Consider the following 26,253-nt stretch of genomic DNA (forward strand, 5'->3'; position numbering starts at 1 on the left):
GCATTTAAGCAGACAGCAGAACTTCTGGTGGCCTTGGAGCCCCAACAAGGCAGCTATGTGGCAGGGCTCACCTGGGGCTGCTGAGCCTCCTGTGTCAGGCCTCCCTGCAGTGCCCTGGTAGAACACCTAGGAAAACGGCTTCCCGCTCCCTGGTAATGGCATGCTTTACAGACCGCAGGCTTCCTCGTGCCTTTCGGCAAAAAGAAGTGCAACTTTGATCCTCTGACCAGGGGGGTGGGCTCCTCTTCTGAAAAATGCCCAGGGCAACTGTCTAGGACCTCTAACCCCTCCCACCTTTGCCAAGCTAAGTGCTCCCCAAATCTTCTGTTTCTGGAGAATCTGTGTGTGTCACTCCCACAAGCTGGACCACTACCTGTGCTCTGGCCCACCACTCTCCCAGAGGAGGCTCTGCCCTGAGGGCCCACGGCCTCAACACTGATGCCCTTGCTTTAAGGATTTCTATTGCTGTGATTTTAAAACTATACCTAAGCCAGGCGGTGGTGGTGCATGCCTTTAGTCCAGCATGTAGTAGGCAGGGGCAGGTGGACCTCTCTTGAGTTCAAAGCCAGCCTGGTCTACAGAGTAAGTTCCAGGACAGCCACAGCAATACAAAGAAACCCTATCTCAAAAAAAAAAAAAAAAAAAAAATTAAAAAAGCAAAAACAAACAAACAAAAAAAAAGCTGATTTGCCTACATGCCAGTCTTATAGAAGCTTTTTCTCATAAGATTCCCTCTTCCAGCCGGACGGTGGTGCACGCCTTTAATCCCAGCACTTGGGAGGTAGAGACAGGTGGGTCTCTGATTTCTAGGCCAGCCTGGTCTACAGAGTGAGTTCCAGGACAGCCAGGGTTACAGAGAGAAACCCTGTCTCGAAAAACCAAAAACAAGCAAAAAAGGCATCTAAACAGTTTGAAACCAACTCCAGAATAGTCCGCCTGCCTCCCTCTGAGGTGGCGGTGCTTTCCCAGGTCTCCCAACAACTTCACATATCGATGCTTGGAGCCAGCATTCACCCTTGCTCCTCAGCTCTTAAGACTTTCCACTCCTCGGGGGATTGGGGAGCTGAAATTCACTCATGGGCTTGGGGCGTGACTCGGACTTGACCTTTCTTTTCTACTCTCTCCTGACCATCGAGAATGGGTCAGGAGAGATCAGCAGTGGATCTGGGCTTGCGTGTGCGACAGACTGGATTGTGGGGGGCAGACTGGATTGTGGGGGGCAGGCTCCTGTCATGTTCGCCTTCTGTCACCTTCCCAGGACAAGATCCAGAAGCTTTACGAGAGGAAGATCAAGGAGGGAATGGATATGAACTACATCATTCAAAGGAAGAAGGAGTTCCGGAACCCCAGGTGAGCGCCTGCAAGCCTATAGGTGATGGTGCAAGGTGGGGACCAGGAGCACCTTAAGAAGCTGTCGAGGAGAGGTCCAACTTTGTTCCCATCTGAGCCCAAAGTGGCTTCCCCCAGACTTAATTTATACTAGATGCCCGCTAGACGCATCAGAAGTTTATAAATAGAACCCAGGGTGTGAGCCACTCTGCAGTGACACCTGAGAGGCCTCCTGGGTTCTGGTCATCAACCTGGTCCTCAAAGAAGACATTCACTAGAGGTTCTTCCAACTCAAAAAACTTGGTTTTGCTTCTTGGTAAAACGTCTTAGGAACAAAGCTATGTCTGAGTCTGTTGTTTGGGGGTCTTTGAGATAGGGTCTCACTGTGTAGCCCTAGCTGGCCTCAAGCTCACAGAATCTGCCTGCCTCTGCCTCCCAAGTGTTGGGATTAGAGTGCTATCCATAAAAGTTGCCCCACTGTGCCTGGCTACATCTGGGTCTTATTCTTTCAAATGTTCAAGCGAGTAAAACACCCAAGAAAGAACATAGTGTGTAATAATGGAGACCTACACTAGGCATTGTGTAGGTCTGACTTTGGAGGCCCCAACCCAGCCATGCTAACTGAAGGCCAGAAACATCTACGTCAGACATAGCATGCCATTGTTGTCTTGACCCCTCATCCAGGCCCCCAGCCACGGTGCATTTGAGGAGGGTGCAGGGCCTGAAGTGTCCAGAAGGCCGGCCTCCCATCAGGAAGCTGCACTAGAAGGTGTGGGGTGGGTTTCGGGTTTGTCGTAGTTCCAGGAGCTGATGGTTCTGGTTCCACCCAGGGCCGTGGGGCCAATACAGACACGGCTCACTGATTGTTCTGTTCCCTTTCCAGCATCTATGAGAAACTGATCCAGTTCTGTGCCATTGATGAGCTGGGCACCAACTACCCAAAGGTATGCCCTACACACGGGCTGCAGAGTGGTAGGGCTTGCTGGGCTGGGTGTGACTCCCTGGAGGGCAGTGCTGGTGGTCTGCAGATGCCAGTGGCGGGCTTCGTCTCTGGGTGCCAACCAGTTAGAAGCCAGGGCTAGGACTGCCGCCATCTGAGCAGGTGCTCATTCCCTGACTTCTTAAGAGTTTGCTGGTTATCTGTCTGGTGGTCAGGGTGACAGCTGAAGCCCTGTGCTTTCATGAGGGCTGGGCCAAGCCTAGGAAGATCCATTTCTGGGCCCTGTGCTCTCTGGCCTTTGTGACCGCAGCTTGGCCTTCTCTTTTCAGGATATGTTCGACCCCCATGGCTGGTCCGAAGACTCCTACTATGAGGCCTTAGGTAACCTCAGCCAACCCGTTCATCTGCCCATCCAGTCCGTGATCTAGTGACCCAGACTTCAGGGTCTCTATGCCAGGCTGTGTCCACAGGACAACTCCCGACTGACTCTGCCCTTGCTGACCATACTTGAACATAGCCATGACAGCTGGTTGGATCAGTTGTCCCCACGCTGCTGCCACTGAATCAATGTGAGCAGAGTCGTACAGCTGGGAGCCTCTGGCAGGCAAAGTCGCTTGACCTGGCCAAAGGACGGGAGGCCCTGTTGAGGACACTGTTAGAGCTAAGGTTTGGTGATACGGGGGAGCCAGAATGCCCTGGACAGAGGAGGTGTGTGTTCTAAGGTCAATGAGCACAACACAGAACTGAGCCTGTAAATCACCATTCACAAGTCAGAGGCTTTTTTTTTTTTTTTTTTTTTTTTAATTTTATTGGTGTTTTGCCTGTATGTATGTATGTATGAGGGTGTTGGATCTTAGAGTTACAGACAGTTGTGAGCTGCCATGTGGGTGCTGGGAATTGAACTTGGTTTCCCTAGAAGAACAGTCAGTGCTCTAAAATGCTGAACCATCTCTCCAGCCCCCCAAGTTAACAATGTTTTTATTGCAATAAAATCCTGTATCTCATGTTTCTTAATGAGTTGGAAGATACTCCCTCAGGATCAGCTGACCCTTCCCAGCCAGATGTGCAGCCCCCAGACCCTTGGTCAAGGCCCACATTCTGTGCTGACCAAGCCTAGCACTTCATGGCAGGATGCTGAATCCATGCAGCCCTCTAGGCCAGAGACCTCCCGGGACCACACGCTGCTTATAACAGCCTCTGTCTTCTCTCCACAGCCAAGGCCCAGAAGATTGAAATGGACAAATTGGAAAAGGCCAAGAAGGAGCGAACCAAAGTAAGTTCTGACCTGCTGGGGTGGAGGCGGGTGTGTGGAGCGTGCAGGTCCTGCTGGCTGAGTCTGGGTCAGGAGCCCTAGGCCCCTTCCACCGTCCTCTTCATTGCCTGTGAGGCTTTCAGCGGCATCGGCCATGCCCTTTCCGCCAGCAGACTGGGGTCCCCGTCACCTGACTTGGCTACTGCTTTGTTCCCCGCATTCTGCTCCTTTTTGTCCCCATTGCAGAGCCCTGGTGGCTTTGTCTCTTCTGGGTCATTGATGCCCCCTGACCTGGTTAGAAGTTGGTACTCCTTCTAAGACTTGCTCCAGCTGCTGCGTTTCTTGGCCTGCAGAGCTGATCTCAGCAGCCAACTTGTTGCCTCCCTATGGATCTCATGTCTAATAGCCACAGAGCCATCATTTTGGACACCAGGCACCACTTCTGTAGCATTGTGATCTGGGTTCTTCAGGAGTATCAGATTGACTCCAAGATCAAAATAGAGTCCTCTATGCTGCTGTACCGTATGACAGTTTCCACGGTGGATAACTGTTCGTCAGGACACCAGCTCCTGCTGCCATGTCACAACCATGCAACCATGGCCACAGGATGCTCCCTTTCCCTCCAGACTGAGGGACTGCAAAACCTTGTGCACTGCTGCCCGCCTCTGAGGTCATTGTTGGCAGACCAGGAATGTGGGCGCTGGTGTGAGGGGATAAACTACATTCTCATTCTTAACCCTTGAGTGAATCTCCCTTCTTTCTTTCCCTCTCCCCTCCAAACCCCAGGCGTACTGCAGGGACATGTCTGCAGTGCCTGGGGACCACAGCTGTCCTTCCCCTGTGCGGAAGGCACCACTTCCGCAGGGGTGTGAGGAGGAGGGGCCTGGGGGGAGTAGTGGACAGGAATGCAGGCATGGGCAATGACCTGTGATGCTGGCGGGACCCAGGTCTGTCAGGGAAGGTCTTGGAAGAGCCGTGAAAGCCCCTTCAGGCTCTCGGGCACTTTTCCGTCCCCCAGGTGCTCCCAGCCAAGCTGGTTTTCAGGGCCTCTTTTGTGTAAGTGCCAAACTTCTGTCCGCTGGGAGCAGGCGGACGGCACAGGGAATGGACATACCGCTCTGTGCTGGTCTCACTGTCTTCTCTCTCTCCAGATTGAGTTTGTCACGGGCACCAAGAAAGGCACCACAACCAATGCCACAGCCACCACCACCACCACGGCCAGCACAGCTGTTGCAGGTAGAGGCCGCTCATCCGGTCCCAGCACTCCAGATAGAGCAGGGGCTTCCTGGGTTTGCCTGGAAAGGTCTGTGCCCAGGCTCGGCCTTGCTATGTTCTCCTGGGTGAGAGCATAGCAAGTCCTGGATCCTGGGGTAGGTTCCAGATTCCTGGCTCCTCTCTGGGTTTCTGCACCAGGGACTCCTGTTTCTGTCCTAAGCCTCTGACCTGGTGGTAAAGGGGTCCTGCCTTTGGGGTCCTGTTCTGATTGGTTTTGAGCTCCATTTCTCTCTTGTTGCCTCTAGATGCCCAGAAGAGAAAGAGCAAGTGGGATTCTGCCATTCCAGTGACAGCCATAGCACAGCCCACCATCCTCACCACCACAGCCACGCTGCCAGCAGTGGTCACTGTCACCACCAGTGCCAGTGGCTCCAAGACCACCGTCATTTCTGCTGTGGGCACCATTGTGAAGAAGGCCAAGCAGTGACCAGAGGGCACCCCCAGGATTTGGCAGGACTGTGCTGCCCAGTGACTGCTGCCCACTGGGAGGTGCCACTCTGTTTCAGGACTAAGTTGTGCTCCCCACGTGCCTTCCAAAAGGAGACTTTATGTGACATTCCAGCCGGAAGGACATTGCAGCAGAGGCAGTGGGGTGCATTGGACAGTCTGTCCATAGACTTCTTGGGGTCTCACCCGATTAAAAGTACTGCATTCTTAGGTCCCTGCACGCCAAGTGCACTGGCCTCTCCCATGCTGTGTTCAGGCAAACGAGTGCCCCTCTGTCTCAGTCAGGATTATTGCTCAGGGTGAACCATGGCATGACAGAAACTGAGAGTCTCAGAGGGGTGGCCCAGGGAGTGACTATGGTCATTCCCAGCGTGTGCCCAGGGGCGTGAGCAGGTGGGGGCAGACACAGGCTCCTTCCTGATTTCTGCTTTCCTAACCCGGAAACCAGATCTCAGTTCTCAGGCAATAGCAGAGGCCTCTGCTCCCATGGGTGCAGTTAAGCGCTCCCCACATTGCTTCTGATACACACCCAGGCTTTTGAAATCAGGCCAGTTAACAGAGGGCTGGGATGTGACTCCCAACCTGCCCAGGGCAGGAGCAAGGTGTGGGCACCTGGCCAAGGCCACCCCAGTCCCTCAGTGCCCAGTGAGTGTGGCCAGCAGGATCCACGCAGTGGTGGTGATGAATCACCTCCTGCTCTGGCCTGGGCGGCAGCTCATTGTTTATATGAGAGCCTGCTCTGGGGAAGGTTTCTGCCACCCCACCCTTCCTCTGTCGTTATCTCTGCCCAGCAGCAGCCCCTGGGTAGCACCAGTCGCCACTCTTAGGACCCAAACAGGTTCATCAGCCCAAGATGCCAGAGGGGAATGCTTGCCTCTCATGCCCCCTGGCAGCTCTCCTTCCCACACAAGCGGAAAGGCTGAGTGTCAGGAGGAAGCCAGGCTGGGAAGGGACCAACAGACCGAGGAAGGTGCTGCTGAGTGTGTGGCTGGTGTTTGTTTTGTGATCCAAGGACTGACAAACTGCCTGTGCGATCCCTAAAATAAAAACGGAGTCACACTCGTCCCTTTCTCTCCTTGAAGGCACTCTGCAACATTGGGGGGGTGCCTGCTGCCGCCCCTCCCAAGAGCACCTGGAAAGGCCTGCCCTGCAACCTCTGGCATATGGTGCCCTCATTGGCACAGGACACCCAGGTCTGAGGTGGGCAGCTCAGAGATGCAGTGAACCCTTTCAAGTGATAGAGTTTGGGACTGTAGCTCCCTTGGTATTTGGGGGAAGCCTGGGTCCAATCCCCTCTGTCACATATATAAGCTAGGGTGGTGGCACGTGCCTATAATCCCAGCACTGGGAAGCAGAGGCGGGAGTGGAATGCTAGCCTCGGCTACATGAAACCCCGTCTAAAAGTAGCCCTTGATGGGGATGTGGCCAACTCCCCGGCCTAGCTGACACCATTGCAACTTTGCTTTCTTTGCCTCTCGTTTAAGGCATTTTGCAAAGCGCATGCTCCGCCAGCTCAGACTCCACAAGCCCCTTTGGAAGGAAGTACTGCCGCAGTGGATTGTAGAAGTCTGTGTGTAGTCGTTTGTTTTATTATATGTAAGGATATTTTGCCTATATGTATGTCTGCTCCACGAGGGTCCCTGGTTCCCATGAAGGCCAGAAGAGGCATCGGGTCCTGTAGTGCTGGACTTAAAGATGATTGTGAGCGGCCATGTAGATGCTGAGAAGTGAACCCCAGTCCTCTGCAAGAGCAACCAGAGTGCTCTTAACTAATGAGTCATCCCTCCTGGCCCCTGTAATGATATTTTAAAAAAAAAGTATGAGCTGGGTGGTGATGGCACATGCCTTTAATCCAGCATTTGGGAACTTGGGAAGCAGAGGCAGGCGGATCTCTGAGTTCAAGGCCAGCCTGGTCTACGGAGCGAGTTCCAGGACAGGCTCCAAAGCTACAGACAAACCCTGTCTTGAAAAACAAAAAAAACAAAAAAAAAAGAAAAGTGTGACCAGGCAGTGTTGGTGCATGCCTTTAATCTGAGCACTGGGAGGCAGTTGCAGGAGAATCTGAGTTCAAGGCCAGCCTGGTCTATGCAGAGAAACCCTGTCTCAAAAGACCAAATAAATAAATAAATAAATATAAATGAAGGTTATAGTTCAGCTGGTAAGGGTGCTTGCCAGAAAGCTTGGTGACCGAAGTTCAATCTCCAGGACCCATGTGGTGGACAGAGAGAGCCACCTCCCTCAAGTCCTAAAGCACTAATCCCTACACATGAAGAAAAAACAGATCAGATCAATCCAGAAAGCTGGGCTTCCCCAGACAACAGACGCCTCCTTAAAGGTCAGTGTGGAGGAAGCAGGCCTGCCTGCTTCGTCATTTTGAAGTAGAGGACCAGAGGGGAAGCCAGGGTGCGTCTCAGACAAGGGTTGGAGTTGGTCCCCATGGGGATTATCTTTAATAACATTTCCTCTGGGGAAGATCAGAATTTGTGGTTTTGCTTTTTGAAACTTGACATATGTTTTTCCAAGAGATGAAGAAAAGAAGAGGTAAATAGCTCACCCGATTCCAGATTCACTGATGGAGGGGGCTGCCAGGAAACCCAAAGAATCAGTCAGTCATCTTTGTGGTGGGCGAGGAAGGTGCTCTCTGCGCCGGGAGTCGGGCGCTAGTTGTGTTCAGTCATAGCAGGAAATGACCATGGAGAGGAGGATAAAGGCATCTGTCTACGCAGGGATTGCCTGGGTGCTCACACACAAGTGCAGTCATGCTGGGAATTCCCTCTGCAGTGATCTGACCACTGTAGTTCTGTAAATGCCTGTTTTCCCCTTACCCTGTGTGTGTGTGCGCACACACATTTGCAGGGTTGGCACATACTTGTACCTGTGTGAAGACCAAAGCTTGGCATCAGATCATCAGATGCCTTTTTGTAAACTTTTATTTTCTGTGTGTGAGTGTTTTACCCGCATGTGTGTGTGTGTGCCACATGCGTGCCTGGTGGCTGAGGCCAGAAGAGGGCATCTGGTCCCCTGGAACTAGAGTTAAGGGATGATGGGAGCCACCTTGTAAGCACTGAGAACCAAACCAGGGTCCTCTGCAAGAGCAACACGTGCTCTTAACTACTGATACCACTTTTCTTTTCTTTTTTTGTTTTGTTTGTTGTTTTGTTTTGTTTTGAGACAAGGCTGTACAGCCCCAACTGGCCAGGAACTCACTATGTAGACAAGGGGGCCTTGACCTCACAGAGATCTACATGCCTCTGCCTCCTAAGGGCTGGGATCAAAGGTGTGTGCCACCACTATGGCCCACCTTGCTATTTATTATCTGTGTGCATACACACACATACCATGGCACACGTGGAGACCAAAGGTGACTTTATGGAGTGGGTCTGTCTCCTTCCACCCACCTTTATGTGAGTCCCGGGATTGAACTCAGGTCAGTGGGCACCTTTGTCCACAGAGCCGTCTAGTGGCTCTCCACTTCGTATTTATCTTTATTGAGTCTAGAGTTCTCTGTCCCAGCGACACTAGCTAGTCACCTGCCTGCTCCCTCCCCCCAGGTTATGGGATTATGCCACCACCCCCAGCTTTTATAGGAGTGACGTTTTCTCATGCTTGAACAGCAAGCATGTTACCCACTGGGCAAAGAAGACTCATCCTGAAGAAAAATCGCTGTGGAGAACGAAAAACTGCTAGATTAGGGAGGAGACCTAGTCGGATGGTGCGGGTGACTTGGATTCGAAAGGAAGTCATGGTGATAGACATGTCTGGGCAGTTAAGAAATGTAAACACGGACTGAGTCACAGTTTACTTAATAGAGTCTTTGAGACGTGGTACTGGGGTGTTCTCAGATCACACTGGAGTCTAGAGGAATAAAATATTAAGATAGGTACAATTGTAAATACAAATAAAAAACAAACACAGAGGCGGGGCGGGAGCTCCCTATGCGGGTAAGGTACCTGCCACATGAGGACCTGAGTTCAAATCCCCTGCACGACAAACTAATTGGTCCCCGTAATCCCAGCACTCCCAGATTGAGATAAGAGGCAGAGACATGAGAAATCTCAGAAGCTCACAGGCCAGCTAGCCTGGCGTACACAGTGACAAACAAGAAGAAACTGTGCCAAGGCAGAAGGCAAAGCCAAGACCTAAGACTGACCTCTGACCTCCACATATGAGGGCACACATAAAAACACAAAGAGATTTTAAAACACACACACACATAAACATATAGAATAAAAAAAACATGAACATATAGCAATGTAGCAAAACCATACTTTTGAAGACAAATGGTAAAAATAAAATATTTTTCATCCTTCAACTTTTTTTTTTTTTTTTTTTTTTTTTTGATTTTCGAGACAGGGTTTCTCCGTAGCTTTTGGTTCCTGTCCTGGAACTAGCTCTTGTAGACCAGGCTGGCCTCAAACTCAAAGAGATCCGCCTGCTTCTGCCTCCCGAGTGCTGGGATTAAAGGCGTGCGCCACCACCGCCCGGCTAAATTTTTTTTAATTAACATGCAGAGGTCTTGTTTTCCAGAGTGGCCTGGGTGCCTGTTGGAGTGGCCGATGTCCACAAGGCACTGACCTAGTTTGGCACATACACCTGAGTGCTGAAAACACACCAAGCTCCTTCCCCAGTGTCCCTGCATTCTAGCCTCTCTGAGGCCCTGGCCAGGTACAGAACAGCTCAGATGACTGGGCAGAGCTGCCTGGTGGTGGCCGTGGCTCCTGAATTCGCAGTGAGTGCTTAGGGTTAGTAATACATGGATTCATTTATAGATGAGGCTTTAGATTTAAATCTCCAGTGTGTGGTAGGAGAAGGGGATTACTCAGGAAGGCTATCTATCTGTCTTCTTAAGGTTTATTTTCATTAGTATTTTTTTTTTTTTTTTTGGTTTTTCGAGTTTTGAGGCAGGGTCTGTGTAGCTCTGGCTAGTCTGAAACACTCTATGTAGACCAGGTTGGCCTTGAACTCACAGAGATCCACTTGCCTCTGCTTCCTAAGGGCTGTAATCAAAGTCCTGTGCCACCATATTTTACATTAGTTTATTTGGGAGGGTGGCGTGGATGTATACACCATAGAGGATTTGCGAGAGTGAGCTGTACCAGGGATTAAACTCAGGCCATTAGGATTGGCAGCAAGCCCCTTGGCCAATTAAGCCATCTGGACCACCTACACTGTTTATTGCGTTCTTGGTATGAGCCAGGCATCAGGGCTGAGGCTGTGGGAAACCTGGGCATTGTCCTCCCCATGTCTCCTGACTTGGGTCACCCCAGGGGGCAGAAAAGATCTGCCCTCAGGGTTCATAGGGGGACGATCATTTCAAACCAGCATAGCAAACACCATGAAGAAGCCACAACCTAGGCTAGAGGGTACATGTTTGACAGGTATGAAGACCTAGGTTCTACCCCAAACACCGGAACAAAGGAAAACGATAGACTAGCAGGTGTGGTGAGTGCCTGTAATCCCAGCACTTGCGGGGTAGAGGCAGGTGAATTGCCACAAGTTCAAGACTAACCTAGACTACAGAGTGAGACAAGGCCCTATTCTTGGACCTACAAACCTGTGGTGGGGGTGTGGGGGAGTCAAGGAAATATTAAGATCTCGTGACATTAGCCTAGGGTCTCCAAGAGTAAGGCCAAATCAGACTGAGTTTAAAGACGGCATGCCCCGGTTCAGACACTTGGGGAGCGAGAAGCCGCCACAGTTTGGAGACTGGACTGATTGGTGTGCCAGGCTCTGCCGAGCATGGCTAGTAGGTGAGACGAGACGGGGGGAAAAGAGAGTTGGGATCTGCAGCACCTCAACAGGTTCACTAAACAGAAGCGGGCCCGCGGGCGGTTGAGAGTCTGCAACAAGAGTAAGGCTTGTCAATCAGCTTGTCACCAACATTGTGAGTGGCCTTTAGATTGAAATGTTATACTATTACATTTTAGGGAGATTTGAGTATCTGAAGAAACCCAGAGGACCCCACCCTTGCCTATCTGTTCCTCTAGCCACATTGTAGCGGCTGAGAGGACCCGCAGGCCAGCCGCCCAGGTGCTAAATCTCCCTACCAGTTTGGGGCTCGACCCATCCTCGGCTGACACGGAGAGGGAGGTGCAGGACCCGATGGCCGTCGAGGCAGCGGGATCGGCCCAGCTGGGCTCACTGCCCAGAAGCTGTGTATTAAGAAGCCTCCCAGCGACCCGGAGCGGCCGGGGCACCCGATCCGGGAGCCTGGACGGATAGGGAAGACGGGAGCCCGGGTCCTAACTGCAGAGAGGGGCGGCTCCTCCTCCAGCCCCCTCGCGGCAGCTTGGGGCTCGGGGCCGGCGCCGCGGGAGCCGCAGCCCTTTCCGGGGGGCGGGCCTGGCGGCTGCGGCGACACCCCAGCTCCTGCCCCGACAGGTGCGCGCAGAGCGCAGGAATGCAGCCCGCCTGACTCACCAGCGCCTCCTTCCTACCTGTGCCGCCCGTCCATAAAACACTGCTGGCTCCCGCCCGCCGCCGCCCGTCCTGCTGCCCCTCCGGGCTCGCCCGCGCGCTCAATTCGACCCAGCGCAGCCCAGGCACCCACCAAGGTAGGTGCAGCTCGCGCCCGGAGCAGGCGTCCAAGGGGCACACCGCCTGCCGCCGTGCCCCGGGTCGCCAGGGCTGGCGAGGAAAGGGAGTACCCACTCCCGCCCGGGACCGCGCAGAGAAACTAGTTGGCTTTTGTTTCGTCTTTCCTTCCCCGAAGATTGGCAGGCCCTGGTTGCCTCTGCCCATGCTGCCAGGACAGGTGCCAGGCTTGCCACGGTGTGAGCAGGGGGCAACTGGGAGCGGGGTGGCTGGGATCTGGAGTAGGATGGTAGCCATCAGATGCCCCTGCTAGAGGTGCAACAGGAGAGGGTAGAGGCTGGGGGTTCACCGGCCCCCTGGGTGTCTGCCTCCCCTCGGTGTGTGGTGACTCAGAGCATACAGGGAAGCGTGGGGAGTCCCTGATTTTCCTCTTGGCAGGCCACCAGCCTGCTCCCTTCCCAAAGCCCACTCCAGGTACCCCTTCTCAAGGAACTTTCAGAATCTTACCCAGTAGCAGTGCAAGCTTTTCTCCCGCCCCTGCTCTGCGCTCTTCCCTACAGTCTCTAGTGGCAGCCTTCTGGCTGTCACTGTGGCCTGGGATTCCGGGTGGTTCCCAAGGGCCAGGACAGACCTCTTCCTTCTCCCCAACACACTGGCCACACCCTGAGCACAGGCTTGCACCCAGGAAGACCATCCTGTTTGTTCCTGTCCTTCTAGGGGCTGTGTGTGTGTGCGTGGAGAGAGAGAGAGAGAGAGAGAGAGAGAGAGAGAGAGAGAGAGAGAGAGAGAGAGAGAAAGTGTTTGACTCCTTAACCCTTATTTCCAGTGAGTGACAGGGCAGCTTCAAGAACTGTTGTCCTGTCTGCGCGCCCAGCCTGCTAAGGCCACATACTCTGATGACATCCACAATCCTAACCTTTGTGTGTAGTGGTGTCGTTTCTATAATAGGTCACTACTTTTAGAATTTCTTAAATACAAGCTGAGTCGAAGAAAGCAGAGTGTCTGCCTAGGCCCTTAATTGCCATTTTATAGTGTGTGTGTGTGTGTGTGTGTGTGTGTAGGTTTAGTATGGAATCTGTGCTGTTCCCAAATCCCACTAGACCCTCCCAATACTGATTGCTGGATGTAGAAGGCCCACAGCCTCCTGTCCTAAAGCCTCTCCCGCTGGGGTCCTGTGCAGATGCTTTGGTATCTGTGCTGAAGTGTTGCTGTCTTGGTTGTTGGTGACAGCTCTATGTGCTGGGCCTGTGAAAAGAGCTGGGATTGTCCCTCCAATGCCCATACCTGCCTAGGTAATGGTGCCTACAGGGAGGCCAAATCTGCAGCTTGCATTGTGTAGCATGTGGGTGTGGTGCCTATGCCTAAGGCTGCAAGAAACTCATTCTTCCCAGGAGCCTCGCCTCTGCCGATTCAGGGCTCCCTTCCAGCCACTGCCCTGTTAGGGTGGCTTCTCTATGCCGGCTCTGCCTGTGGATATGCTGGGGCTGCTGTCTGCCTCCCCAGAGACCACACACTGGGTGCAGGGGATAGGACATCCTCCTTTCTTTTCTAAATGGAAGGTCTCAGCCTCCCAGACCCTGGGGCTCTCCCCGCTCTAACAAACTGGGGTTACTAAGAAAGGTTCCAAGGAGGAGGGTCAGTGGATGTGGCCTTGTCTGGGCCCCTAAGAGTTTTGGTCCCAGAAAAAGAGGTGTGACCCTGGTCTTTGCGCCCCTCTATGCAGGCCCTGGTAGCTCTGGGGCCAGCCTCTTTCCTTACACTTTTTGGGCGGCCCAAAGGCCTGACACTCAACACTGCTGATGTACCGAGGTGGTTTATTGGTGAGCCAAAGGCTACTGTGTATGAAAGAGGGGGCAGCGGGGGCTTCTAAATTTTCCCTGGGCCCTGAAAACTCAACTCTGAGATAGGCAGAAGTTGGGGGAAACGCAGGGCATTTAGAGGTCACACTGATGTAGAACCCAGGACCTCTCCTCTTGGTCCTACCACCCTCACAAAGAACAAGACAGCTGGTGCAGAGTCAGGCAGCTGGTACATCCAGTGCCCCTGGGGAGGAAGCCTACTTACTGAGAGACTGTATCTTTGCCCACTGGGAAGTGACAGGCAAGGACAGAATAAAAGCCCACACTACCATCCTGAGACCAGCTCCAAGATACCTGGTACTGGCTGGGTCTCAGAGCCCAGAGAGGTCTTCCTCGGGCAGGGCAGCGGGATCAGGGTATGTGGTCACTGCAGGGATGGCAAGAAAGGGGTCGTGGGTGCTGGAGAGATGGCTCAGTGGTTAAGAACACCAGCTGCTCTTCCAGAGGTCCTGAGTTCAATTCCCAGCAACCACATGGTGGCTCACAACCACCTATATGGGATCTGATGCCCTCTTCTGTCATAAAGGTGTATATGCAGATAGAGCACTCATACATAAAATAAATAAATAAATCTTGAAAACAGGGGATAGTGGAAAAGACAGGTATAAAACTACTTGTCTCTGTTATTCACAAGCAGAGCGCCCCCTGTGGCCTCTTAACCCATGACAGCCTCCATCTATCTATCTCTTTTATCTCCCAAGTGCTGAGATTCTAGACATGATCCCCCACGCCTGGGGTTGAGCCTCCATTTCCACACTTACACAACAAGATTGACCTGTGGAGCTCTGGTGGGGATCCAGGGAGCCGATGCCATGGACCACGGCTCTAGAGGCATTGTGTGTCCATTGTTGTGGTCTTGCAGGAAGAGGAGGATGGCGGGGCCATGTTCCAGCCCATGGGTGAAGCTGCTGCTGGCAGCCGTGTTGAGTGTCAGTCTTCCTGGAAACATGGGTGAGTCTAAACATCCCCGCAGACACCCCTCTAGGCAGCTCTTGAGACATAACCCTGCAGAAGTCAGCTACTCAGCTCTGACATCTGTGCCTTACTCAGGCTGGAGAACCTGAGGGTCCACACCCTTCCCCTCTGATAGCTGTAGGCCCTGCATAGTGTCTAGGCTAGAAAGGGAGGTAAGCTGCCCACCGAGAGTTGGAGCTGAGGCCTCAGTAGCAGAGCTATGAGTTTTAGGGGATCCTGGAAGGAGACTCTTAACATACCAACTACTCTTGAGTGTCCCCAGTTGAAAAATGACTCCTACCAAGTTTTTCCTGCTGACTGAGGTCATGTTCGTATGGTGGGAATATTTACACCATATAAATTGACAACCACAGAGAGTTGGGGCTTCCCTTCCCTCATCAGAACCATTGCTAAACACTGACCAGGGTGCCGTGGCCTAGAGCCCAAGGGAGCCCCTACTGTGTGCCCTGGTGCAACTAGTTGAACCTTATTGCGATTCTAACTAAGAAGAACCAAGGAGAAACCTAATAATGTTTGTGTAAATTGAGGACTTCCATCCACTTACTGAGAACCTGCTGTGTGCCCAGCCTTGTGCTAGGCACAAGGGTCCTGTGATGACCAAGGCAGATAGTCCCTTCCTTAGAGGAGGTTCAGGGGACAGAACAGTCCCCTGGCAACAATCTAGGAAACACAAACCATAATGAAGAGGGACTGGCAAAGGGCAGGGAATAGTGGATGTGGCTTGTCACAGGGGCCAGGGCAGATGGGAGCTTTCGTAGGGCCTAACAATTACAGCCAACCTTTTGACGTTGAGACATGATTTCATCGACAAAGTTCGTGCTTGAGAACTATGCAATCAAGTTACCAAAAAAGAAAAAAAAATCTCTTGATGTTTTAAGTAAGTCTACTATTGTGTATTGATCTGCATTGATAGTTAGCTCCAGCCGTACAAGCCCGAGGGCTGCAGGCTAGCCATACCTAGGAAAGATTAAATGGCAAATGGCATGGTGGTCCACCCAGCAAAGCCTGCACTTCCATTTTGTCTCTCCATCCTCCCAACTCGAGAAAAAAGTTCCAGATTCGAGGCTCTGCTCTGGTTATTCCTAACTGTGCTATGTGGAATAGACCATTTTGTCCTCTCTAAGATTAGGAGAGAGAATCCACACTTCTCTGGGGTGAAGGCACAGTGGGGAAGGATGGTCGCTAGCAAGACCCTCCTTCATGTGCCTCTGCTCCCCAGCCAACCGCTGCAAGAAGGCGCAGGTGAAGAGCTGCACCGAGTGTATCCGTGTGGACAAGAGCTGTGCCTACTGCACAGACGAGGTGAGCCATTACGGCCAGGCTTGCTGGGCCAGCCTGAGCCACCACCTACCACCCCACACCCCAACCACCACCCCACACCCAGCACCACCACCCCACACCCAGCACCACCACCCCACACCCAGCACCACCACCCCACACCCCACCACCTACCACCCCACACCCACCACCTACCACCCCACACCCAGCACCACCACCCCACACCCCACCACCTACCACCCCACACCCCAGCACCACCACCCCACACCCCAGCACCACCACCCCACACCCCACCACCTACCACCCACACCCCAGCACCACAACCCACACCCCAGCACCACCACCCCACACCCCACCACCTACCACCCCACACCCCATCACCTACCACCCACACCCCAGCACCACCACCCCACACCCCATCACCTACCACCCACACCCCAGCACCACCACCCCACACCCCACCACCTACCACCCCACACCCCAGCACCACAACCCACACCCCAGCACTACCACCCCACACCCCATCACCTACCACCCACACCCCAGCACCACCACCCCACACCCCAGCAACACCACCCACACCCAGCGCTTCTACTCCACACCCCAGCACCACCACCCCACACCCCAGCACCTACCACCCACACCCCAGCACCACCACCCACACCCCAGCACCACCACCCACACCCCAGCACCACCACCCCACACCTCACCACCTACCACCCCACACCCCAGCACCACCACCCCACACCCAGCGCTTCTACTCCACACCCCAGCACCACCACCCCACACCCCAGCACCTACCACCCACACCCCAGCACCACCACCCACACCCCAGCACCACCACCCCACACCTCACCACCTACCACCCCACACCCCAGCACCACCACCCACACCCCAGCACTACCACCCCACACCCCAGCACCTCCACCCCACACCCCAGCACTACCACCCCACACCCCAACCACCACCCCACACCCCAGCACCCGCTCTGGCCAGCTTCATTCTTTCCAGCCACTCGGCCAAGCCCAGGCCAGATGGGTGTGGGAAAGAGGTCAGGGTCAGAAGTGTCAGCAGGAAATCACCTGGGATTGGGCTGGCCAGGGGTTGGCCATCACCTACCCTGAGTCCATCTGCTTCTGGCCAGCTGTTCAAGGAGCGGCGGTGCAACACCCAGGCGGAGCTTCTGGCCGCAGGCTGCCGGGGAGAGAGCATGCTGGTCATGGAGAGCAGCCTTGACATCACTGAGGTGCCTGGAGCGGGGTGGCAGGCTGGGCTCTCCATGCCTAAGACTGGCTGGTTCTGAGGACCATGGTGCCCCGTGGCAGGCCTGAGATGCCCCTCTCAGGTCTCCAGAGGGACCTTCTAATAAACTGCCCCACTCCCTTGGACACAGAACACCCAGATTGACACCACCCTGCACCGCAGCCAGGTGTCTCCCCAAGGCCTGCAGGTCCGGCTGCGTCCGGGTGAGGAGCGCAGCTTTGTGTTCAAGGTGTTTGAGCCCTTGGAGAGCCCCATGGATCTGTATATCCTCATGGACTTCTCCAACTCCATGTCTGATGATCTGGACAACCTCAAGCAGATGGGGCAGAACCTGGGTAAGGACTATAGTGTGGAGTGGAGAGGGTAGGGATGGGGTTCGTCCAGCTGGCTCAGGAGGCCAAGACAAAGACAGCTGCATATACCCCTGGGGAAAAACAACCAACCCACTCACCCACATGCACCTCAAAGAGTCCCCATTCACAGAGGGACATTCTGGCCAGACTCTGCCCACCATTTGAGGTTTCCACAGGAGCCCCAAGAATGGCAAGGAGCCAAGCTATCTGGCCCTGACAAAGAGGGAACCCCATGCCACAAGGCCATGGGTATGTCAGTTCTGCAGAATAAACTGAGCCCAGTGCCCAGCTGCCCCACTGTTTGCTTGTTTGTTTGTTTTTCGAGACAGTGTCTCTCTGTGTAGCCCTGGCTGTCCTGGAACTCACTCTATAGACCAGGCTGACCTCAAGCTCAGAGAACTTCCTGCCTCTGCCTCATGAGTGCTGGGATTAAAGGCGTGCGCCACCACCGCCCGGCTTGCCCACTATTTCTAAATGCACAATTCTAGGTCCCTCCAGTCTCATTTTCCCCAACTGTAAATCTGAACAAAAGGGGCTGTAGAGATGGTTCTACAGTTAAGAGCGCTGGCTGTTCTTCCAGAAGACATGGCTTCAATTCCCAGCACCCACATGGCAGCTTACAACTGTCTGTAACTCCAGCTCCAGGGGACCTGGTCCCTCGTCAGGCCCTCATGGGTACCAGGCACCCTCATGGTGCACAGACATATATGCAAGCAAAACACCGTGCCTATAAAATAATTTTTTTTAAAAAATGGAACAAAAGCTATGAGTCTGTGAACTGATGCTCAACACACGGCGTTTACAAGAGGGCTGGTTTTGTAAGCTGATTTCCTGTCCCCTGAGCTGGTCCCCTGTGGGGCTGCTGGGACTCAGCTGTCTTCCTTTTTTCCTGATGCCCAGCCAAGATCTTGCGCCAGCTCACCAGTGACTACACTATTGGATTTGGGAAGTTTGTGGACAAAGTCAGTGTCCCTCAGACAGACATGCGGCCTGAGAAGTGAGTGGGCAGTCTGAGTCTGGGTGGGCTGGGGTCCCGGCCATGGGCACTGGAGCATGAGGGACCTGACCCTTCCCTGACGCTGGCTCTGTCTGCACCTCTGTCTAGGCTGAAGGAGCCCTGGCCCAACAGCGACCCTCCATTCTCCTTCAAGAATGTCATCAGCTTGACAGAGAGTGTGGACGAATTTTTGGACAAACTGCAAGGAGAGCGGATCTCAGGCAACCTGGACGCTCCTGAAGGGGGCTTCGATGCCATCCTGCAGACAGCTGTGTGCACAGTGAGTGTCTGGAGGGACCCTGTCATCTTAGAACAGGGTCGCAGCTTTCTGGGAAGGATATAAACTGATGCTGGCCTGTTCTGCCACCATTAGACTTGGAAACCCCTAAGAGGGTCCTCAGAGGCCTGGACCCCATTCCTTAAGATCACCAGACATTCCAGAGGCCCTTAATCCTAATCCTAGTTTTGACATGCTGGGATTCAGGGTCCATACCTGCATGAGTAGTCCCAACTCGCTTTTGTATTGGTCAGTGAGGCCATCATGGGTCTGGTAGTTCTGGAATATCCAGGGCCCTGACACCACCAGTCCACCTCCCATAGCTACAAGCTGCCCAGTCTCCAGCTGTGTGGGCAATTAACTATTTACTTGTGTGCATGCACGCCACAGTGTGGAGGTGTGCATGTGGAGGTCAGGGCACAGCTTCTGGGAGTCAGTTCTCTACCTTCCCCTGCCTGAGGGACAGAACTCAGGTTATCGAGCTTGAAGAAGGCACCATCACCTGAGGAGCCATCTCTCTGGCCCAGCGCTACCAGAATAAAATGGTCATTCTTTTTCATTTTGAAAACAACCCATTCATATGACAGATAAATTAGAAAACAAAACTTGCCTGTAATTCCACCACCAACAAATAGCCACCCCCCTATAGCCTGTCGTCCACATATTATACAGTGGGATTATTTTACCTATAATTCTGAAACTTGGCCTTTTTTCTTCTTGTTGTAGTATCGTAAGTACTTGTTCTTGTAACGTGGGTTTTGTTCTTTTTTTATATTTATTTATTATGTATATATATTATATATACAATATTCTGTCTGTGTGTATGCCTGCAGGTCAGAAGAGGGTACCAGACCCCATTACAGATGGCTGTGAGCCACCATGTGGTTGCTGGGAATTGAACTCAGGACCTTTGGAAGAGCAGGCAATGCTCTTAACCTCTGAGCCATCTCTCCAGCCCCATAACGTGGGTTTTGAAACCACGTTATATAAGCCCAACAGGGTGACACACATCTGCAACCCCAGAACATAGGAAGTGGATGGAGGCAGGACCATCAGGAATCCAAAATCACCCTTCACTGCCTCTGAGTTCAAAACCAGCATGGGCTACATGAGACCCTACAAAGTAAAACAAGCCAGGTGTTGTAGCACATGGCTTTAATCCCAGCACTTTGGAGGCAGAGGCGGGCAGATCTCTAAGTTCAAGGCTAGCCTGGTCTACAGAGTGAGTTCAGGACAGCCAGGGCTACACAGAGAAACCCTGTATTGAAAAACCATAGATAGATAGATAGATAGATAGATAGATAGATAGATAGATAGATAGATAGATAGACAGAGATAGAGATATACCACCCCAAGCCAGACGTGGGAGTTCAAGGCCAGCTTGATCTACATGTTGACTTCCAGGACAGCAGGACAGCTGGGGCCATACAGAGACATCTCCCTATGTTCTTTTCAAATCACTTGCCATGCACTGCTGTTTTAGTCAGTGTTCTATTGCTGTGAAGAGAAACCATGACCACAGCAACTCTTAGAAAAGAAAGCATTTAATCGGGGCTTCTTACAGTTCAGAGGTTAGTCCGTTATCATCACGGCGGGAAGCATGGCGGCACACAGGCAGACATGGTGCTGGTTCTACAGTCATAGAGAAGGAGCTGAGAGTTCTACATTCACACCCACAGGCAATAGGAAAAGAGAGACTCTGGGCCTGGCCAGCGTGGCCGCACCTCCTCATCCCTCCCGAGTAGTGCCACTCCCATGGCCAGGCATGCACTCCACGAGCCTACGGAGGCCATTCCTATTCTTTCCTTTTTTGATCTTTTTTTAGATTTATTTATTTATTTATACAGTATTCTGCCTGCATATATGTTTGCAGGTCAGAAGAGGGCACCAGATCTCATTACAGATGGTTGTGAGCCACCATGTGGTTGCTGGGAATTGAACCCAGGACCTTTGGAAGAGCAGGCAGTGCTCTTAACCACTGAGCCATCTCTCCAGCCCCAGCCATTCCTATTCAAGCACCACAGCTGCTCTGTCTTTCAGCCTGCTCGTTTCATTTGGCATGGTGCTGCGAGCATTTTCCCATGCATCTGCACTATTCTTGCAGTGTGACTGAGGAGCTGTCGCAGTGTATGAGATTGACTTTCAATGGCACCATGGCGTGCGTGCACTCGCACTTGTTTTCCCGTCCCTCATCATCGCGTTCTGGTTCTCACTGCCGTCATTCACCTGCTGCCATGACGGCACATGCTCTTAATCCTGTGGCTCCTGTCCGGGCCCCTGGTGGGAACTGCTCCTCTTTTCCTATATGATGAAGGAATGAATGGAAGTCCTCAGCAAGCAACCGGTTTAGTGAGCATGGCCCTCCTTGCCTTCCAGAGGGACATCGGCTGGCGAGCCGACAGCACCCACCTGCTGGTGTTCTCCACTGAGTCTGCCTTCCACTATGAGGCTGATGGTGCCAACGTGCTGGCTGGCATCATGAACCGCAATGATGAGAAGTGCCACCTGGATGCCACGGGCACCTACACCCAATACAAGACGCAGGACTACCCGTCTGTGCCCACACTGGTGCGCCTGCTGGCCAAGCACAACATTATACCCATCTTTGCTGTCACCAACTACTCCTACAGCTACTACGAGGTGTGAGGCCTGGGCCCTGGGGTAGACGGAACTTCTAGGACCTCCTTCTCTTCCCAAAGTTTCTGGATCCCTAGGAACGGGCTCTGGTGGGGAGGTCTCTCGCCCACCCCCCTAACTGAACTCTCAAGCAGCTGAGAGGGTAGGTCCCGGTACACTAGCGGGTTCAGTGCCCAGTTTTACTGTGTGCATTAAAAGGACTAACGAAGATACAAAGAGAAAGAACTCAACCCCAAGGCCTGCGTTGTCTCCTGCAGAAACTTCACAAGTATTTCCCTGTCTCCTCACTGGGAGTGCTGCAGGAGGACTCATCCAACATCGTGGAGCTGCTGGAGGAGGCCTCTATGTGAGAAGCTGTGTGGGGTGCAGAGATTGGGCCCTTCTGGGACAGGGAAGGGGGAAGTAGAGAGGCCGAGAAGGTTGAAACGTGAGTCTGGGATAGGCCAGTGAGACGGAGTCTCTGGTCATCCTTCGGGGGTCTGCCTTTGGAGTCCCTGGCATGCTCACGTCTCTCTTCCATGTGAGTCGGGGGTGAAGCCACGTTGCGTGAGCCCAGGCGCCACACAGATCACTGATCGCTTCTTCTCCTTCAGCGAATTCGCTCCAACCTGGATATCAGGGCTCTGGACAGCCCACGAGGCCTGAGGACAGAGGTCACCTCCGACACACTCCAGAAGACAGAGACTGGGTCCTTTCACATCAAGCGAGGGGAAGTGGTAGGCTCCTGTGGGGACCGTGGAATGGGCAGTGAGGCAGAGCATTCGGAAGTGGCCCCTGGGGTTCCACTCTTCGGGCACCGACCTCTTGGAGGAGCTTGGCACCATCCTCTGCTTTGCTCATTTCCCTGTCCCTGGGTCGGGGTGAAAAGAATCACAGCCCTCAGGGTTGCTAAGACAAGCGAGCGGGCCAATGCCCCAGAGCCAGAGAGGCTTTTGTTCCGACACTAAAACCACTATAAAGAAGGAATCTACAGCCCTAACCAGGGCAACTGGGGAGCTGGGGATCAGAACACAGGTCCATCCCAGGGGCCAAGGGCTTCAGGCACTGCCTCCCCCCCCCCATCATCAGGGCAAGGCCTGCCTTGGCTGACAGCAGGATCCCTGCAGGGCACATACAATGTACAGCTTCGGCAGTAGAGGACATAGATGGAACCCATGTGTGCCAGCTGGCAGAAGAAGACCGAAAAGGCAACATCCACCTCAAACCTTCCTTCTCCGACGGCCTCCGGATGGACGTGAGCGTCATCTGTGATGTGTGCGCCTGTGAGTTGGTAAGATTCGGTCCTACTGTGAGGGAGGGGCTGAGCCGAGCACCAAGTGAGGTGAATCTTCTGTGGGCACACATCCCTGGAGAGCTGCCCCAAGTCACAGAAAACAGCAGAAACACCCAGTGGTGAAGCCAGGCATAACAGAGACACCTGGAACCCAAGCATTTAGGAAGCTGGGAAAGAACCACAAGTTTGACACCATTTTGGGCTACATAGAAAGTTCCAGCTTGGGCACTGGTGGCGCACACCTTTAATCCCAGCACTGGGAAGGTAGAGACAGACAGGCGGATCTCAGAGTTGCCAGCCTGATCTACAGAACAAGTTCCAGGACAGTCAAGGGTACACAAAGATACCCTGTCACAAAAGAAAGAAAGAAAGAAAGAAAGAAAGAAAGAAAGAAAGAAAGAAAGAAAGAAAGAAAGAAGAGAGAGAGAGGGAGGGAGGGAGGGGAGGGAGGGAGGAGGGAGGAGGGGAGGGAGGAGGGAGGGAGGGGAGGGTGGAGGGAGGGAGGGAGGGAGGGGAGGGGGGAGGGAGGGAGGGAGGGGAGGGGGGAGGGAGGGAGGGGATGGGGGGGAGGGAGGGAGGGAGGGAGGGAGGGAGGAAGGAAGGAAGGAAGGAAGGAAGGAAGGAAGGAAGGAAGGAAGGAAGGAAGAAAGAAGTGCTAGATCAGCTTCAGCTCCATAGTGAGACCTTGTCTCCCACCCCAAATGTGCCCAGGGTTCTGTCTCTTTCCTCTCTGCATGTAGCAGGTTTTTCTATTGGGCCACCAACCAACTCTCAAATCATGACATGGAGACTTATATTTCATTATGAATGCACAGTCTTATCTTACGCTTGTTCCACTAGCTCTTATTACTTAGCCTGCTTCTCTTTATCAACGTTTTGCCTTTTTCCTTCTGTATGTCCTACTCCATCTAGCTGTCTGGCAGGGGCCTGGCTGGTTCTGAGCATGTCCCTCTCGTTCTCCCTCATCGTCTCCCGCTTCTCCCTTGAGCCTAGAATTCTCCTCCTACTTATTCTCTCTGTCTGCCAGCCCTGCCTACCCCTCTCCTGCCTACTTTTGGATGTTCACGTTTTTATTAGGCAGGCAAGGTGAAACAAAACCAACAGATCTTTACATAATTAAACAAATGGAGCATAAACACACGTAACACACCTTTACACAGCTAAAGGAATATCCACAACATACGCACACACCATGGTCTTGTTCCAGCAAAAGGAAGTCCGGTCCTCTCGCTGCAGCTACAGAGGAGACTTCATGTGTGGACACTGTGTGTGCAACGAGGGCTGGTGAGTGGGGGAAGGGCACCCGCCCTGAAATGTTCACCCACAGGGCAGTTCTTGTCTGTATACTCAGCTGTTGGGTGGATCCAACTATTTGGGATGCGCCCTACTTACTGAGTCTGACTTAGCCTGTTCTAGGCTTGTTTTACTTTGTTTGTTTGTTGGGGATTTTTTTTTTGTACTGGTTTAATGTTGTTGTTGAGATAAAGTCCTACTATATAGGGCAGACTCACAATCCTGTCTTAGACTCCCAAGTTGTAAGACTATAAGTCTATGCCACCAGGCCTGTCTCTGGTCTCCTCCTCTTCTTTTTCAGTTACAAGGATGCAAAAGTGGTTGACATTAGACTGTACTAGGCTTCACTGTAACCGGGTTAGGTTCTGTAATTGTATTCAATTTGCGATGGATTTGTTAGGCATAACCCCATCATAAACTGAGGCACATCCATACATGGATATACGGGCTATTTCTGGATGTCTCTCTGCTAAGACGGGGACAAGGTGGCTATCAGGCGCTGGGCTGGGTGTTGAGAGCAGGTGAGACTTGCTCTTTATGGGTCATATCTTTTCCACCACATGCAATCGGATGACCCAATGAAATGAACTTAGTGGCAGATATGACGGCTCCCGTCTTTCATCCCAGCATTTGGGAGGCAGAGTCGGGTGGATCTCTGAGACTGAAGCCAGCCTGGTTTATATAGCAAGTTCCAAGCCAGCCAGGCCTATGTAGCCAGGCCTTGCCTCCGAAAGGAAAGAACAGAAATCACCCATGGGTAGATGAGTGTTAGCGAGGCTGCAGTGCCATGCACAGACCACTTGGTTACTTGGGGAGCTGAGGCAGGAGGATTCCTCAAGTCCAGAAGTTTGGAGCCTGGGCAATGTAATGAGACCGTAAAGAAACAGCAAATCCACCTTTGCCAGGTGCAGTGGTGCCTGCCTATGATCCCAGCCCTGGGGAGGCAGAGGGAGGACCTGGACAAAACAAAGCTAGTCTTCATTGTGAGCTCCAAGCCAGCCAGGGGCTCCTGGAAAGACCCCATCTCACAGCAAAAGCAAAGAGAAGCAAAACTGCCCTGAGGCCCTGGGAAGTCTGTCATGACTCAAGACAGAAGAACCATGAAGGGGGACAGTTAGTGAGCAGAGAGCAGGACCCTGGGGTTCGGGTTTCAGCCGAGCCACTGCTATTGGCATGACTTGAACATGCCTCTGGGTTTTCGGAACCCCCAGTTTTGTGGTTTGCGAAACAGAAGCATAAAAACCCCAGGCTTCCTCTCAGGCTGTGCAGAAGTGACCAGTATCTCCCCCAGGAGTGGCAAGGCCTGCAATTGCTCCACGGGCTCTCTGAGCGACACGCAGCCTTGCCTGCGCGAGGGTGAGGACAAGCCATGCTCAGGCCGCGGCGAGTGCCAGTGCGGACGTTGCGTGTGCTACGGCGAAGGCCGCTACGAGGGTGACTTCTGCGAGTACGACAACTTCCAGTGTCCCCGCACCTCTGGATTCCTGTGCAATGGTGAGCCAGGCAGCCTTGACCGGCACTGAGGGCAGGAGGGTACTCGGTAGAGGCGGAACCCCTATCCCCAGTTCAGGTTCGGCCATAGTCTGGACCTCCCCCCTCGTCTGAAGTGCCATGGCTAAGGTCCCTGACAGCCATACAGACTCCTACTCTCAGAGGCTGCCTCTGGTACTCAGATCTCCACTCCAGCTCAAGATGGAGACCATCTGGTTCAACTCCCAAAGGTTGACAGGAACTCTCACTTCTCTCCAAAGACGCAAAACTCCTAGTGGCGGCCACAAAATTGTGTCTCCTCCCTATCTCCACAGGGCCTAGCCCTGTGTGGTGCCACATCCATGAGCGCATAGCCGTATAGTCTAGTGAGCACTGGGAGTATAGGCCTGTACCTAGAAGAGGCACAGCTCAGGCAAGCAGGCCCGTGGAAGTTGATAGTTAGACAAAGAGAATAAATGAAAATGCAACTAGTAGCCAGGGGGTGGTGGCGCACGCCTTTAATCCCAGCACTTGGGAGGCAGAGGCAGGCGGATCTCTGTGAGTTCAAGGCCAGCCTGGTCTACAGAGTGAGTTCCAGAACAGGCTCCAAAGCTATACAGAGAAACCCTGTCTCAAAAAAACAAAAAGAAAAGAAAGGAAGGAAGGAAGGAAGGAAGGAAGGAAGGAAGGAAGGAAGAAAGAAAGAAAGAAAGAAAGAAAGAAAGAAAGAAAGAAAGAAAGAAAGAAAGAAAGAAAGAAAGAAAGCAAGCCGGGCGATGGTGGCGCACGCCTTTAATCCCA

The 26,253-nt window shown here is 53.0% G+C and overlaps 2 protein-coding genes across 3 annotated transcripts in view; both read left to right on the plus strand.

The window, feature by feature from the left end:
* Sap30bp (SAP30 binding protein) overlaps window positions 1-6,294 on the plus strand; it is a 30,878-nt gene extending 24,584 nt beyond the window's left edge. For both annotated transcript variants that reach the window (XM_057773828.1, XM_057773829.1), the window contains 6 exons: window positions 1,259-1,350; window positions 2,213-2,273; window positions 2,599-2,650; window positions 3,484-3,542; window positions 4,673-4,757; window positions 5,042-6,294. In XM_057773828.1, coding sequence (XP_057629811.1) covers window positions 1,259-1,350; window positions 2,213-2,273; window positions 2,599-2,650; window positions 3,484-3,542; window positions 4,673-4,757; window positions 5,042-5,223 — 531 coding nt within the window. In that variant the 3' untranslated portion in view covers window positions 5,224-6,294. The remainder of the gene's footprint in view (window positions 1-1,258; window positions 1,351-2,212; window positions 2,274-2,598; window positions 2,651-3,483; window positions 3,543-4,672; window positions 4,758-5,041) is intronic.
* Window positions 6,295-11,419: 5,125 nt separating this feature from the next.
* Itgb4 (integrin subunit beta 4) overlaps window positions 11,420-26,253 on the plus strand; it is a 34,561-nt gene continuing 19,727 nt past the window's right edge. Inside the window, 14 exon segments of the mRNA XM_057773830.1 lie at window positions 11,420-11,797; window positions 14,499-14,587; window positions 15,831-15,913; window positions 17,034-17,135; window positions 17,283-17,487; window positions 18,406-18,502; window positions 18,611-18,782; window positions 21,156-21,419; window positions 21,674-21,758; window positions 22,005-22,132; window positions 22,523-22,544; window positions 22,547-22,686; window positions 23,897-23,973; window positions 25,274-25,476. Of these exon segments, the coding sequence (XP_057629813.1) occupies window positions 14,509-14,587; window positions 15,831-15,913; window positions 17,034-17,135; window positions 17,283-17,487; window positions 18,406-18,502; window positions 18,611-18,782; window positions 21,156-21,419; window positions 21,674-21,758; window positions 22,005-22,132; window positions 22,523-22,544; window positions 22,547-22,686; window positions 23,897-23,973; window positions 25,274-25,476 (1,657 nt within the window). The 5' untranslated portion in view covers window positions 11,420-11,797; window positions 14,499-14,508.

This window comes from Chionomys nivalis, chromosome 7, assembly GCF_950005125.1.
Source record: "Chionomys nivalis chromosome 7, mChiNiv1.1, whole genome shotgun sequence".
Classification (NCBI taxonomy): Eukaryota; Metazoa; Chordata; class Mammalia; order Rodentia; family Cricetidae; genus Chionomys; species Chionomys nivalis.